This window comes from Monodon monoceros, unplaced genomic scaffold, assembly GCF_005190385.1.
Source record: "Monodon monoceros isolate NGI ecotype Baffin Bay Population unplaced genomic scaffold, NGI_Narwhal_1 Super_Scaffold_18, whole genome shotgun sequence".
Lineage (NCBI taxonomy): Eukaryota > Metazoa > Chordata > Mammalia > Artiodactyla > Monodontidae > Monodon > Monodon monoceros.
The window spans coordinates 54,246,661-54,263,204 of NW_021703774.1; the positions used below are offsets into that span (position 1 = coordinate 54,246,661).

General features: G+C 39.7%; 1 protein-coding gene and 1 pseudogene across 1 annotated transcript in view; one reads left to right on the top strand and one right to left on the bottom strand.

Annotated features, from left to right (window-relative positions):
- Window positions 1-14,275, top strand: part of ANKRD45 (ankyrin repeat domain 45) — a 55,604-nt gene extending 41,329 nt beyond the window's left edge. Inside the window, exon 6 of the mRNA XM_029231243.1 lies at window positions 11,339-14,275. Coding sequence (XP_029087076.1) covers window positions 11,339-11,370 — 32 coding nt within the window. The 3' untranslated portion in view covers window positions 11,371-14,275. The remainder of the gene's footprint in view (window positions 1-11,338) is intronic.
- Window positions 6,067-6,751, bottom strand: LOC114900016 (annotated as a pseudogene).
- Window positions 14,276-16,544: the final 2,269 nt, after the last annotated feature.

Here is a 16,544-nt window from a genome sequence, read left to right on the forward strand (position 1 = left end):
TCCTGGGCTCGAATGGGTGGGGCAAATGCCCTCTACTCCTCTCCCGCTCCTCTCAGAGGACCCCTCCTGCCTGCCTGTCCTGATCTCCCTGGCGTCCCCCCCATGCCCCCAGTACCAATGCGGCCGTGGGGAAGGGGAGCCCTGGAGGGCAGGAGACTACCCTGGGAGCTCAGCAGGCTCCCTGGGCCCGAGTGGGTGGGGCAGTTGCCCTCTGCTGCTTTCCCACTCCTCCTGGAAGGCTCTTCCCGCCTGCCTGTCCTGATCTCCTGGCCTCAGGGGTGCTGATTCTGTCTGGCTTCCACTTCTCCTCCCCTCTCAGTCCCACCATTTCACTTGGGGGTTCCTCCCATCTCCTTGGGTGTCAGGGTTTCCCACCAGTGGCTGGTAGGTGCCCTAGTTGTGGGGAGATGCTAACTTGGAGTCTTCCCACACCGCCATCCTGACTCATTTTGGTATTAGGGTAATGGTGGCATCATAGAATGCATTTGGGAGTGTTCTCCCATCTTAAAAATTTTTCGGAATAGTTTGAGAAGGTTAGGTATTAACTCTTCTTTGTATGTTTGGTACAATTCTTCTGTGAAGCCATTTAGTCATGTCTTTTGCTTTCTGGAAGTTTTTAAAATTACAGTTTCAATTTCACAGGTAATGATTGGTCTGTTCAGATTGTCTATTTCTTCTTGATTTAGTCTTTGAAAGTTGTGTTTTTCTAGAAATTTGACCATTTCTTCTAGGTTGTTCAATTTGTTGGCATGTTAACTGTTCATAATATTCTCTTATGATTTTTTTGTATCTCTGTGATAGCAGTTGTTATTTCTCCTCTTTCATTTCTTATTTCGTTTATTTGGGTCTTCTCTCTTTTTTTTCTTGATGAGCCTGGCTAAAGGTTTATCAATTTTATTTACCTTTTTAAAAAACCAGTTCTTGGTTTCATTGATCTTTTCTGTTGTTTTTTTGATCTCTGTTTGTTTTCGCTCTGATATTTATTTTTTTCTTTCCATCTGCTAACTTTGGGCTTTGTTTGTTTTTCTAATTCCTTTTTTTAAAATGACAGTACTTTAAATTTATTATTTATTTTATTTATTTATTTTGGCTGTGCTGGGTCTTAGTTGCGGCATGCGGGATCTTCATTGTGGTATGTGGGATCTTTAATTCTGGCATGTGGACATCTTACTTGCGGCATGTGGACTTCTTAGTTGTGGCATGCAGGCTTCTTAGTAGCAGCATGTGGGCTTCTTAGTTGCGGCACACGGGCTTCTTAGTTGCAGCATGTGAACTCTTAGTTGTGGCATGCGTGTGGGATCTAGTTCCCCGACAGGGACCAAACCCCTGCCCCCTGCATTGGGAGCATGGATTCTTACCCAGTGGACCACCAGGGAAGTTCCTCTAATTCCTTTACATGGAAGGTTAGGTTGTTTATTTGAGATATTTTTGTTTCTTGAGGTATACCTATATTGCTATAAACCTTCCTCTTAGAACTGCCTTTCCTACATCCTCTATAGATTTTGAAAAGTTGTGTTTCCATTTTTGTTTATCTTGAGGTATTTTCTGTTTTTCTCTTTGATTTATTTATTGACTCATTGGTTTATTAGTAGCATGTTGTTTAGTCTCCACATGTATGTATTTTTCTTCTTATTGTTGAATTGTAAAGGTTTTTATGTATCTTGGGTACAAGTCTCTTATCAGATATATGACTTGCAAATATTTTCTCCCATTTTGTGGATTATCTTTTCATTTTCTTAATTGTGTTCTTTGAAGCACAAAAGGCTTTAAGTTTGATGAAGTTGAATTTATTTTTTCTTTTGCTGATTGTGCTGTGTCATATCTAAGAAACATTGCCTTATCTAAGGTCACCAATATTTACTTTTATGTTTTTTTGTAAGAGTTTTGTAGTTTTTTTAGCCCTTATGTCTAAATGTGTCTGTGATCCATTTTAAGTTAATTTTTGTATATGGTGTGAGCTAGGGGGTCCAGCTTCATTCTTTTGTATGTGGATACCCAGTACTTAAGATTTTTATGTTTATCAAAAGGAGCTATGGTTTTTTAAAGGTTAAGGCACTGAATCTGTTCTAGGTAGTATGACAAACTGTCCCTTGCCAACTGTACCTAATGTCGAATGAGCATACACATAGCACTCTCCTAGGTCCCCTGAAGGGAAATAGATGCCTTTGCACCATCCTTGTCTTTAAGGAGTCCACCAACCACTTTGTGAGTAAACCTGCCTACCTGAAAAGATAAACTAAGAGCTGTGTATGTTCAGGGAAGCCTAAGCATAAAGGGAAGACATCATGAAGAAAGAGGAATTGCCTGAAAGGATAGGTAACCAAGGTGGAATATGTAGGGAATTCTGGAATGAAACACAACATAATGATGAAAAGTTGAAATATGGGACTAGGGAAGTGGTCAGTATCCATCTGGCCGATTGTAGTTGAGTACACATTAAGGAAGAGTAGAAAATAAGGTTGGAAAGTTAGCTTGTGATCATTTCATTAATGGTACTGAATTAGGGACTTCCCTGGTGGTGCAGTGGTTAAGAATCCATCTGCCAATGCAGGGGACACAGGTTCGATCCCTGGACCGGGAGGATCCCACATGCCATGGAGCAGCTAAGCCCCTGTGCCACAACTACTGAGCCTGCACTCTAGAGCCCGCAAGCCACAGCTACTGAGCCCATGCGATGCAACTACTGAAGCCCGTGTGCCTAGAGCCTGTGCTCTGCAACAAGAGATGCCTCCGCAATGAGAAGCCCACGCACTGCAATGAAGAGTAGCTCCCGCTCGTTGCAACTAGAGAAAGCCCGTGCATAGCAATGAAGACCTAACACAGCCAAAAATAAAATAAATACATTTTTAAAAAGTACTGAATTATAAGCTTCAAAGTTTGGACTTTACTTTCAATGCAGTGGGTTGCCATTAAAGGCTTTGTTTGGGGTAGGAGAGACGAGGGATTAAGTAGTGGAGAATAATCTGGCTGTCCTTGCAAAATGGATTGGAGGGAGAAGAGACCAGAGAGAGTGAGACCAGTATAGTCCAGCAATGAGATGGTTAAGACGAGTTGTTGGTTATACAGTTCACTTCCCACCTTTCCCCCCCAAGCTACCACTATTGTTAGTCTGGCCCAACAACCCTCCCTCCTTCCCTTCTCATCTCTGAGGAAGAATTGCAGAGGCTCCAATCAAGATGCTGGAATAGAACGATGTGGAGCTCACCTTTTCCCACAAATACATAATGAATACATCTACATGTGGAACAGTTATCACAGAATACCTATTGAATTCTGGCAGAAAATCTCAGACACGCAGAAGTGCGAGGAAGATCTCCATGTAACTGGGTAGGATGAAAGAAAAAAAAAAAAAAAAGGAAGCAAGCAGGATAGGACCTGTGCCCCTGGGAGAGAGCTATGAAAGAGGAAAGGTTCTCGTACCCTGGGAAGCCCCCGCACTGGTGGAGAGATCACCTGGGACAGAAAGGGAGCTTCAGAGGCTTGGAGGAGAGCGTAGAAGCTGGTTTGCAGCAGGAAGAGCAGAGAGAGACCGGCACAGAGGATCTGTGCTGCCTTGCTGAAGTCCCCAGTCCGAGATGTGGACCTACATGTGAGGGCTGGTTGCAGAAACTCGGGCTTCAGAGGACAGACCTGGGGAGAGTACTGGGGTTAGCCCTGCGGAGGCAGCCTGAAGGGCCTGGAGTGTGGTAAGGGCTGCAACCAGGAGTGTATGTGGAAGAAGCCTGGCCCACCATAGAAGTGAAGTGCCATTGTTAAGAGGCACTCGAAGAGAAGGACAGGACCCGCCATTGCAACCTCACTTTTGGCATGCTTACGGCCAGTGTGTGCCGCCATTGAAACCCCATTGTTAATGCATAAGTGAAGTGGGGGGTGGGGCTTGCCATAGCAGCCTCTTTCTCATTGCCACCTCTATGAGCTCTGGGAGCATGCAAGCACCAGCAGGTTGCCCACACGTGGAGGTGGGGCTGAAAGCAGAGCCTTCCCCCCATGGCATGTGATCCACAGCACCGCCGCTTGCTTTGTAAACTCAGTGCCTGTGGGACATCCGAGTGGACAACGGGTGCTCCTATGGCTGGGACGGGTCTGGCCTTAGCAGCTGTGGGCTCTGTGGCTGCATGCACGTGGAGGTGGGGCCAGAGTCTGGGCTACTTCCCTAGCTCCCATGGCAGGTCCAGGTGCGCAACTGCTGTGGTCCTGGTACCTAACTTCAGTGGATTGATGCCTATGGATCTGTGCTGGTGGCTTTGTGATCACAGCGCCTGAGGGGCACCAGGGCTGATAGCCTGCATTCCCACAGTGGAGGCGGGGCCGAGGGTAGTGTGCACAACAGTGTACTTTGTGAGCTCATGCAGTGGGTGACAGGTGACATCACAGAGTGCACTCCCCGATGGACAGCTCCGATGGAGGAATACTCAGTGGCTTCTCTTCCAGTGGGAGCGCTCCAATCCTGCCTACGTCACACTGCAGCTTAGAAATGGATCTGGGGGCTTCTATGCCAACAACTAGGGAGCAGACCCTGCCCCCAGCAGGGCTGTAACAACCACAGAGCAAAGAGGAGGCCCCGTTCAACATCCAACACCTACTCTGTTCACCGCAACATCAGTCATATCCCCGTCAGTGGGATAACAGCCAGCAGACACTGAGGAAAGATGTGGCAGCCATCCATACTAAAAAACAGCCCTTGCACCAAAAATATTAAACCCACACAAGCTACACAGGGACACTTCTACATAAAAATAGCCCTCCAAGACCACAGTAGATAATTGTTTCTACTAAACTCATAGAGTAAGAGAAATATAAGTAAAATGAAGAATGAGAGGAACCACTCCCAATTAAAAGATCAAGAGAATTCCCCTGAAAGAACAAATAATGAAACAGACCTCTTCAGTCTAATAGATACCGAGTTTAAAAAGGAGGTACTGAAAATACTGAAGGAATTAAGAAGGGCTATTGATAGAAATGCAGATTACTGTAAAAAGGACCAGGAACTATAAAGAGGAACCAAGACAAATTAAAAGGCTTATTTGCTGAGATGAAAGCTGAGTTTAAGGCAATAAGTAGCAGATTGAATAATGTAGAAGAACGAATAAGTGATCTGCAAGTTAGAATAATGGAAATCACCCAATCAGAACAGCAGGCAGAAAGCCAAATAAAAAAAATTGAAAGCAATATAAGAGACCTATGGGATAATATAAAGCACGCCAGTCTACACATAATAAGGATCCCAGAAGGAGAAGAAAGAGAAAAGGGAATCAAAAATGTATTTGAAGAAGTTATGGCTGAAAACTCCCCAAACCTAAAGAAGGAAACGTATCCAGGTACAGGAAGCACTAAGGGTCCCAAACATGATGAACCCAAACAGACCTACACCAAGATATACTATAATTAAAATGGCAAAAGTGAAAGATAAAGGGAGGATTCTAAAGGCAGCAAGAGGAAAACAAGGAGTTAATTACAAGGAAACCCCCATAAGGCTATCAGCTGATTTCTCTACAGAAATGTTGCAAGCCAGAAGGGAGTGGCAAGATATATTCAAAGTCCTGAAGGGAAAAATCTGCAATATAGGATACTCTACCTGGCAAGATTATCATTTAAAATAGGAGAGATAAAGAATTTCTCAGACAAGCAAAAGCTAAAAGAATACAGCAATATTAAACCTGTTCTAAAGGAAATATTGAAAGGTCTTCTCTAAATAGAAAAGAAGCAAGAATCTATAGGAAAGAGAAAATCACAATTGGAAAGTAAATTACTTAAATAAATCAGTACACAGATTTTTTTTTTTTGGGTCAAGTTTCATGGTTTTATTCACACAAACACAATGTGCCCATGAGCAATCTATTCATTTTCTTTTTCTTTTCTTTTTTTTTTTTTTTGCGGTATGCGGGCCTCTCACTGTTGTGGCCTCTCCCGCTGCGGAGCACAGGCTCCGGGTGCGCAGGCTCAGCGGCCATAGCTCACAGGCCCAGCCGCTCGTCAGCATGTGGGATCTTCCTGGACCAGGGCATGAACCCATGTCCCCTGCATCGGCAGGCAGACTCTCAACCACTGCGCCACCTGGGAAGCCCCCTATTCATTTTCTTTGCTGCATAGCCTGGTGTTGGGATTGGTGACTGTGATAGCTAGCTGGGCTGCTCTTTCCACAATGGCTTTGTGGTTCTTGGAGGAGATGTGAGCAGTCTCAGCACAGTAAGATTTGTTGCACAACAGCGGCGCTTCAAGCTCCTTGACATTGTGGACCAGGAACTTCCAGATGCTGCTGGGCAGCTTCTGCTTTGTTTTCTTGTTGCTCCCATAACCAATGTTGGGCATCGAGATCTGGCCCTTGAATCTCCTGTGCATCCTGTTGTCATTGCTTCTGGATTTCTGTCAGTTCTGCTTAATTTTGACATATTGATCTGACTGGTGCTTGATGACCTTCTTGGTCCTCTTTTTGACAACCTTGGGCTTTACGAGGAGTCTGAGGGCAACCATGATGCTGACTGGGAGATGGCTGCCACTTCCATAGGCTTTGCTGAGGAAGAGAGCAATACACAGATTTTAAAAAATAAAATAAAAAAGATTTTTCTGTGAAAGTGATGATAAGCACAATGAACAGCAAAAGAATAAACATGAAGATGTAAAGTAGAACATCAAAATCATACAGTGTGGGGGAGGAAAGTAAGAAAATGTTGATTTTTTTTTTTCAGAATGTGTTTGAGCCTATTTGACTATCAGTCTAAAGAAAGTAGATATAGGAAGGGGTTAACATACTTCAAAAACAGGGTAACCACAAATCAAAAACATACAATAGATTCATAAAAACCAAAAAGAAGAGAACACAAGCATAATATAAAAGAAATCATTAAAGCACAAAAGGAAAAACAAAGAGAAAAAGAAAGGAACAAAGAAGAAATACAAAATCAACAGGAAAACAAGGTTTAAAGTGGCAATAAATACATATCTATCAATAATTACCTTAAATGTCAATGGACTAAATGCTCCAATCAAAAGTCATCTAGTGGCAGATTGAATAAAAAAATAAGAGCCTACAATATCCTGCCTACAAGAGACCCACTTTAGGACAAAGGACACATATAGATTGAAAGTGAGGGTGTGGAAAAAGATATTTCATGCAAACGGAAATGACAAGAAAGCAGTTGTAGCAATACTCATGTCAGACAAAATAGACTTTAAAACAAAGGCCATAAAGAAAGATAAAGGAGGACACTATATAATGATAAAAGGATCAATACAAGAAGATTATATTACACTCATCAATATATATGCACCCAAATACATAAAACAAATACTAACAGACAAAAAGGGAGAAATTGATGGGAGTACATCAATGGTAGGAGACTTTAACATCCCACTCACACCAATGGACAGATCTTCCAGGGAAAAAAATTACTAAGGCAACAGGGATCCTAAATGATACAGTATAACAGTTAGACCTAATTGATATTTTCAGGACATTAGTTCCAAAAATCCCCCCAGAATGCACATTCTTTTCAAGTGCACATGGAATATTCTCTCGAATTGACCACACTCTAGGGTACAAAGCAAGCCTCAACAAATTTAAGAGTACAGAAATTATTCCAAGCATCTTTTCTGACCACAATTGCGTGAAACTAGAAATCAACCACAGAAAAAGAAAAGAGCAAAAAAGTCAATTGCAATTTTTTTCTCTTTTCAGTCAAAAAAGAGAAAAAAAATCAATTACTAAAAAACCAATGGGTCAACAGTGAAATCAAAGAGAAAATTAAAAATATACCTTGAGACAGATGACAGTGAAATTCTATGGGATGCAGCAAAAACAGTTCTCAGAGGGAAGTTCACAGTGATACAGGCCTTCTTCAAGAAACAAGAAAAATCTCAAATAAACAAACTAACCCACCACCTAAAAGAATTAGAAAAAGAAGAACAAACAAAACCTAACGTCAGCAGAAGAAAGGAAATAATAAAGATCAGAGAGTAAATAAATAAAATAGAGATTAAAAAAACAATAGAAAAAATCAATAAAATCAAGAGCTGTTTCTTTGAAAGGGTAAACAAAATTGACAAACCTCTGGCCAGGCTCACCAAGAAGAAAAGAGAGAGGACCCAAATAAATAAAATCAGAAATGAAAGAGAAGAAAGCACGACTGATACTGCAGAAACACAAAAAAACCATAAGAGAATACTATAAACAATTATATGCCAACAAATTGGACAACTTAGAAGAAATGGACACATTTCTAGAAGCACACAGCCTACCAAAACTGAATCAAGAAGATATAGGTAATTTGAATAGACTGATCTCTAGAAGTGAAATAGAATCTGTTATAAAAAAAAATTCCCTACAAACAAAAGTCCAGGACCAGATGGCTTCACAGGAGAATTCTACCAAACATACAAAGAAGAACTTATACCGATCCTTCTCAAACTCTTCCAAAAGACTGAAGAGGAGGGAACACTCCCACCATCACCCTGATACCAAAACCAGACAAAGACACAACCAAAAAAGAAAATTACAGGCCAATGTCTCTGATGAATATAGATGCAAAAATTCTCAACAAAATACTAGCAAAATGAATCCAACAACATATAAAAAAGATCATACACCATGACCAAGTTGGATTTATCCCAGTGTCACAAGGTTGGTTCAACATATGCAAGTCAATCAGTGTGATACCCCACATCAATAACAGACAAAAACCACATGTTCCTCTCATTAGATGCAGAAAAAGTGTTTGATAAAATTCAACATCCATTCATGATAAAAACTCTTATGAAAGTGGGTATAGAGGGAATATTATCTCAACATAATAAAAGCTATTTATGACAAACCCACAGCCAATACAGTACTCAACAGTGAAAAGCTGAAAGCCTTCCCGCTAAAATCTGGAACAAGACAGGATGCCCACTCTCACCACCTCTATTCAACATAGTTTTGGAAGTACTAGCCACAGCAATCAGACAAGAAAAAGAAATAAAAGATATCCATATTGGTAGGGAAGAGATAAAATTGTCATTATGTGCAGATGACATGATACTATATATTGAAAACCATAAAGACTCCACACAAAAACTGTCAGAACTGATAATTGCATTCAGGAAGGTAACAGGATACAAGATTAACATACAGAAATTGGTTGCATTTCTTTACACGAACAAGGAAATGTCAGAAAGGGAATGTAAAAAGAAAATCCCTTTTAAAATTGCATCAAAAAAATACTTAAGAATAAACCTGACCAAGGAGATGAAAGACTTATATGCTGAGAACTATAAAACATGAATAAAGGAAATTGAAGATGATTCAAAGAAATGGAAAGATATCCCATGCTCTTGGATTGGAAGGATTAATATTGTTAAGATGGCCATACTGCTCAAAGCAATCTACAGATTTAATGCGATCCCTATCAAATTGCCCATGATATTTTTCACAGAACTAGAACAAATAAGCCTAAAGTCTATATGGAACCATAAAAGACCCAGAATTGCCAAAGCATTCCTGAGGAAAAAGAACAAAGCAGGAGACATAACCCTCCCAGACTTCAGACAATACTGCAAAACTACAGTAATCAAAACAGCGTGGCATTGGCACAAAAACAGACATATGGATCAGTGGAACAGAATAGAAGACCCTAAAATAAACCCACACACCTGTGGTTGATTAATCTTTGACAGAGGAGGCAAGAATACACAATGGGAAAAAGACAGTCTCTTCAGCAAGTGGTGCTGGCAGTTGGACAGCCACATGTAAATCCATGAAGTTAGAACACACCCTCACACCATACACAAAAATAAATTCAAAATGGCTTAAAGACTTAAATATAAGACATGACACCATAAAACTCTTAGAAGAGAACATAGGAATAACATTCTCAGGCATAAATCGTAGCAATGTTTTCTTAGGTCAGTCTCCCAAGGCAGTAGAAATAAAAGCAAAAATAAACCAATGGGACCTAATCAAGCTTAAAAGCTTTGAGAAAATATTTGCAAATGATGCCACCGACAAGGGCTTAATTTCCAAAATATACAAATGGCTCATACAACTCAATAACAAAAAAACAACCCAATCAAAATATGGGCAGAAGACCTAAATAGACATTTCTCCAAAGAAGACATACAGATGGCCAATAAACACATGAAAAGATGTTTATCATCATTAATTATTAGAGAAATGCAAATCAAAACTACAGTGAGGTACAACCTCACATCAGTCAGAATGGCCATCATTAAAAAGTCTACAAGAAACAAATGCTGGAGAGGGTGTGGAGAAAAGCGAACCCTCTTGTGCTGTTGGTAGGAATGTAAATTGCTGCAGCCACTGTGGAAAACAGTATGTAAGTTCCTCAAAAAACTAAAAATAGAGTTGCCATGTGATCCAGCAATCCCACTTCTGGGCATATATCCAGAAACAATTGTAATTCAAAAAGATACATGCGCCCTTATATTCATAGCAGCACTATTAAGAATAGCCAAGACATGGAGACAACCTAGATGTCCCTCAACAGATGAATGGATAAAGGTGTGGTACATATATGCAACAGAATGCTACTCAGCCGTAAAAAAGAATGAAATAATGCTATTTGCAGCAATATGGATGGACCTAGAGAAAGAGAAAGGCAAATATGATGATATCATGTATATGTGGAATCTAAAATATGACACAAATGAACTTATCTACGAAACAGAAACAGACTCACAGACATAGAGAACAGGCTTGTGTTTGCCAAGTTGGGGTAGGGGAGGGATGGATTGGGAGTTTGTAATTAGCAGATGCAAACTATTATATATAGAATGGATAAACAACAAGGTTCTACTGTATAGCAGAGGGAACTATAGTCAATATTCTGTAATAAACCATAATGGGAAAAAATATATATGTATATATACATATATATGTATAACTGAATCACTTTCTGTACAGCAGAAATTAACACAACATTGTAAATATAATATACTTCAATTAAAAAAAATTGCCTCTTTACCCAAGTCCTCTCTGTCCCCTCCAAGCACCCCAGTATCTTGCATGTTCATATTATAGAAATGTTAGATCTTGATGGAATCTCTGAAATGACCCCCTTGTTTTACAATGAAGAAAGTGCAGACACATGAGGTTAAGCAGTTTATTCACATGGCTGAATTAGGAACAGTAATACTGATTATGTAAGTGTGATCTCACAGCTTTAAATATTTAAAAAAAAAGGTGGGAATACTTGAATTGACATACAAACATCAAGGTTTCATTAATGACTGGTTCAGCCTTGGACATTATGATTTATTTCATGCCCATTGTTTTTAAAAAGTGGCTTCATTTTTGTTTGCTATAGCAAGCTAATTAAATGTAATTTAAAAATCTGCTTCCTTTCAGGTCAAGTGAAAAGTGCCAAATCTGTATTCTAAGCCATGGTCAGAAAAGAAGTCTTATAAAAGGCCGCATCTTCTTCTATATCTATAAAGGCAAACCTATTCATACCGACTGAAGTTAAATAGATGTGGGGTTTTATAAAAATGTTTAAGTATGAAATTAAATCACCCTCATTTCGTTTTACCCCATTCAGCATGCTTATGTCCAGACTCTCTGGCCTTGCCTCTGCCTCCGCAAGTCAGTTTCATGTGAGTTCCACGTACTCCTTCCAGAGAGTACTTGGCTGTGAGTCACTCACAAAGACCATATGGAAGCTTTAAAAGTTACTTAGAGAATCTAACAATTTTCTGTGTAACTGAGGCAGGAAATTTCTGTTCAAGTGAGGAATTCTATTAAAAAAAAAAAGAGATATGTTGGCCATTTCCAGAAGAAAAATTTGTTCTCCCTCTCTCAAAAGGGAAACTATGGGATGACATCCTGGAGCAAGGAAATATTAAGGATGGTTTGGATCAGGGTCCTCTGCTTATACAGCTATTACTTTTTTATGTCCAAATTAAAATTCACCTTTAAGGTGGGATATAGTCTCTTAGTAAATCTTCCTGTTTCTTTATCTTTAACACCCTTGTCTTTAAATTAATAAATACAAATCTGTTTCGTTTTATATTTAGATTTCCCCTACTCAGTAGGTTTAGCAATATAGTTATTATATCTGTATTACATGCCATTTTCCTTTTGTTTTATATTACCTACATTTTAGATATCATTGTTGGTTTCATATTAGTGATTTGGAATGTCCTTTTATCTACTTTGTCTAAGAGTTCCTGAACCTTCTACTACTCTGTGACTTTCCGGAAAAGTTTTATAGAAAGAAAATTATTCTCTTCTTTGTCCCATCCTGAAAGCTAGTTTTTCGTTGTTGAGGGGAAGGAAAAGAAATGAGCAATTCAGTAATTCCTTGTCAGTTGGCATTTTCTCAACCATGATTTTGAGGTAACACTGTCTCACAAATTTAAAAGTTTTGAGATCTTTTTTTTATGTATGAGCAATTCAGTTTCAGTTGCCTTAAGCAGAAGAAAAGGGCAATGACTCTCACTCCCCTCTCTGGTAGATCCAGTGGATGTTTATGGAGTACTGCAAAGAAGACCTTTGTTTGCTCCATTCTCTTAATATTGTAGATTGTGAGAAGTCTATTATCTTTAAGCACCGCAATAATTTGGGAAAAGGCCAGGTGCCGTTTTTGTCATTTCTACTCTAATTCTACATTTTCTGAGCCTTGATCTCGAATATGACAATATTCAATTATATTGTCAATTATACCTCAATAAAGCTGAAAAAAAGTCAGTCCTGACCCTTGGCGAGGCAATCTGTAATTCTCCATTCCATGACCTCTATCCCCAATGTTAGGAAGAGTTAATCCCTCCTTCTTTGGGGCACCCATAGCATTAATAGCTTCATACTGTATTCTATTTAATTGTTCACATGTGAACTATTGAGCTTTTTGAGGGTAGGGGCTTTGTCTTGTTTTTCTTCATTCCTAAAGAACCTGTAACATAGTAAGTTAGTAAATAATAGTTGAATGAATTCTCTTTCGGCGCCACGTTTTTCATAGAACTCAGTAGTCTTCATTCATCTATAAAGCTTGTTCGCCTTAATAGAAATGAATCCTGAATCCTTTTCTCCATATTTTGCTAGTGTCAGTGCCCTATTTCCACTCCTGCTCCTCCAGAAGACAAGCCACACACACGTCTAGCATTATGACTGTACATCTAGTTTCTTCTCTAATTGTCTATTTTTAAACTTTCTTCTTGAATGCCACATTACATTTTAGGCATATGAACCTGGTGATTACCAAGGAATTCCTGGATCTCATTTCAAAGATTTCATTGTTGTGACAGTCTGAATATACATTTATATCTATAGATCTGTTACTTTAGTATGTTTTGAGAGATACGATATGTCTTGTGACCTACTGTTGCATTGAATTATAAGTATATTCACAGGTCCTTATACTTTGAGTTTTAGCTATTACTCGAGTAGCTGCATGACTTTTCCCACACACCCACAGAATAATTAATTACTATTTCAAGGTGCATACTAGTAAATTAAAAATCACATTATTTGAGAGGTAGTAAAGCAAAGGCTACATTAAGTGTTCTGATAACTTCTAGATAGTGGTTCCTTAGGCTTTTGCATTTATTTTCATTGATTAGAAAACTGTAAAAAAATAAAAAAGGGAGGAGATTGGTATGACATCATTAAGAAAACAGCTATTATCTGTTATTGCTATCATTTAATAAAAGAGAAGACATATTAACACCAAAAAAGGGGAAGATATGATTTCAGTATAAGGCTCTACTCTTTAAGTTGAATAAATCAAGTTTTATTATAGACTTTTATGTTTTCATTTCGCTATATATGATGGAATTTTGTTATGAATCACAACTGGCATATGGTCTACCCTTTGAGAACTGCTCTAGACTGAGCTAAAGCAGTCAGACTGCTACTTAGGCTACCATGATGTCCCAAATTATAAAGGGCTGATAATCCATCCCAATGTTTCATCTAATTTGTGATAGATTGTATTTTCCAAGATGGTCGCATCTCCCATCCCACGGTCATGACATTCCTGACATAGGGAGGTGGGTCTCTGTTCTCTCATCATGAACCTGGGCAGGCCTGTGATTACAGTAGAAGTAATACTATGTGATTTCCATAGATCATAAAAGATAAAAGGTGATACAGTTTCTACCTAGTTCTCTTGAGATGCTGGCTTGGAGAGACCAATATGGACAGGCACTGAGGCCCTGGCTGAGCTCCAGCCAGCAGTCATCAGTGATACAGGTGAGTCATCTTGGAAGTGGATCCTCCAGTGGAGCCACCACAGCCAATGCTGTATGGAGCAGAGACAAGCCTCTGTTGAGCCCTGCCAAAATTGTTGATCTCAGCCAAATAAATGATTGTTGTTCTAAACTACTAAGGTTTGTGTCTGTTTGTTATGCAGCAATGTATAGCATAAAAATTTTGGAACCAGGAAGTGAGAAATTGACATAACAAACCCTAAAATGTGGCGTTGCCATTTTGGGACTGGGTAGTAGGCAGATGCTGGAAGGGGCCAGAGCGGAGTGTTAGTGAAAGCCTGCAGACCCTTAGATTATTAGCAGAATCTTTAAGGCTGTCTAGGAGGCTATTAGTGGGAATTTACAGGAAAGAGAGGAAAATATTATTAGAAGCTGGAGAAAAGGGGCCCTTGTTATGTGATGGTGGTAAGTTTGGCCACACTTTTGTCTAAGTAATGAGCTCAGTGATCCTGCTAAGGACTTTTCCAGTGTTCAACTGCCACCTGGATTCTCCTACTAAAATATGAGAGGAGAGAGATGAGCTGAAAAGGAACAGTTCAGTTTTCAAATAACATTTAAAAGAAATATGAAGGATTCAGTACTTGCTAGGTTTGAAAATAAAATTAGTTCTCATTTCTAGCCTTTCTAGATGGCAGAAAATTCTCAAACTAAGAAACGGCTTCTGAGAAAAGGTAAAATCTCAGGCAGGATTGTGAGGTCATTTTTTAAGACCTCAGAGATATCCAGGTGGTATGTCTTGGAAACTTTCAGACTCAGAAAGGCTTTTCTCAGTCTCAGACTTGAGGTGGGCTTTCTCAGTGCAGCTGGGAAGGTGGCCTCTAGCTGTTCTAGGCAGTCATCACCACAACTAAACTCAAATGGAAAGAGAGCAGCTCTCTCCCAATAATGGTATATATATCAAGGCATCATCTGATTGGTCTTGTCTGAGTCCCATGCTCTGAACCAATCACAGCGTTAGGGGGTTGGGGAACTATGACTAATCAACCTGTCATGTGCCTGTCTTAGTCAGACAGTATAGTCTATCGTCAAAAGATGGAGTTTGGGGGAAACACACTGGAAAGCCTCTCACCTCTCAACATTCAAAGCCACCAAAGTCTGTTCAACTGGCTCTACCAAAAATGGTGAAATATACATTTATTATTGCTTTCTTTTTTGCTCTATGGGAAGTACTGTTATGTAGAGAAATGTGATCATCTCTGTGTATTTTAGTTATGTGCTGTCTGTAGCTCTCAGAACTATATGTAATCTAGAGCCGACTCTATGAATTTTGTTCAAGTTTTCTTGAGGTATGAGTATTTTTCCAAAAGCCATGGAGAATCTGACTTTGGAAATGTGAAACTGTATGAGTCTTACCTGGAGGGTCTATGTGACCCAGGTGAGCCTGAGAGGACAGCAGTGGGATAGGAACTAGATAGAACTGGAAGGACATGACTCAAAGTGACCTGAGGCATTGCAGTGGAGGAGAGAAATCAAGGTGACAAGCAATGTAGATAAGGTTAAGATGAAAATGGGAGAAAGAGTAGTGAACTTGGTAACCAGAAGAGTTCAGTAAGGGCAGGATGGGAATGAGTAAAGAATGGGTCTCTCAGGAGACAGCCTGAGAATAAGACATTTTTTTTTCAACATGGTCCTTGGGATTTATGGTAGGGGTGGACCCAGTGGCTTAAAAGAACCATACCAGATGACAGCAACAAAACGCTGTCAAGCATCTGTTTTAGGGGAATGGCATGTGAGTGCCAGTGGTGGCTGCTGCAGTCAGAGGGAGACATAGAGCTGTTGACTGATACTACTTCGTCTCAAGTAGGAACTGGGACTTCCGTTTGTTCACGTTTCCTTGATATAGTGACGGAGAAAATCGACGACAGAGTTAGTAATCTCACTGCTGTGGTATTATCCTTGCCCAGGGGAAGAGGATTTGATTAGTGAGGCACAGGGACAAGAGGTTAGAATTTCATTGTCACAAAATAACTTCCTTGAAAGTAAACTACAAATTAATAGCTTGTTCATTTGTTTAAATTTATGCTGTATTTGTTTTTAATGATTAGATTTGAGGTAAAGATATCATGTTAGGCATCACAGAATTTGGGATGCATTTGTCCTGTGAAGAATGGGTGATATTGTTTCTTCAAGGACCAAAAGCCAATGACAAATAAGAGTTAAGGAGGAAAAGGCGAAACTCCACTGAGAAGAAAAGAGAGATGGAAAAAGAGAAAACAGAAAAGGATGAATGAAAAAGTCAGAGGGGAGACAAAGCAGTGTTGAAAAGGGGTAGGGTTGAAGAAAGAAAAACAGTATATATTAGAAAACCGTATAGGAGGAGGTTCTGTCTACATGGTCCATGACCATTTCAG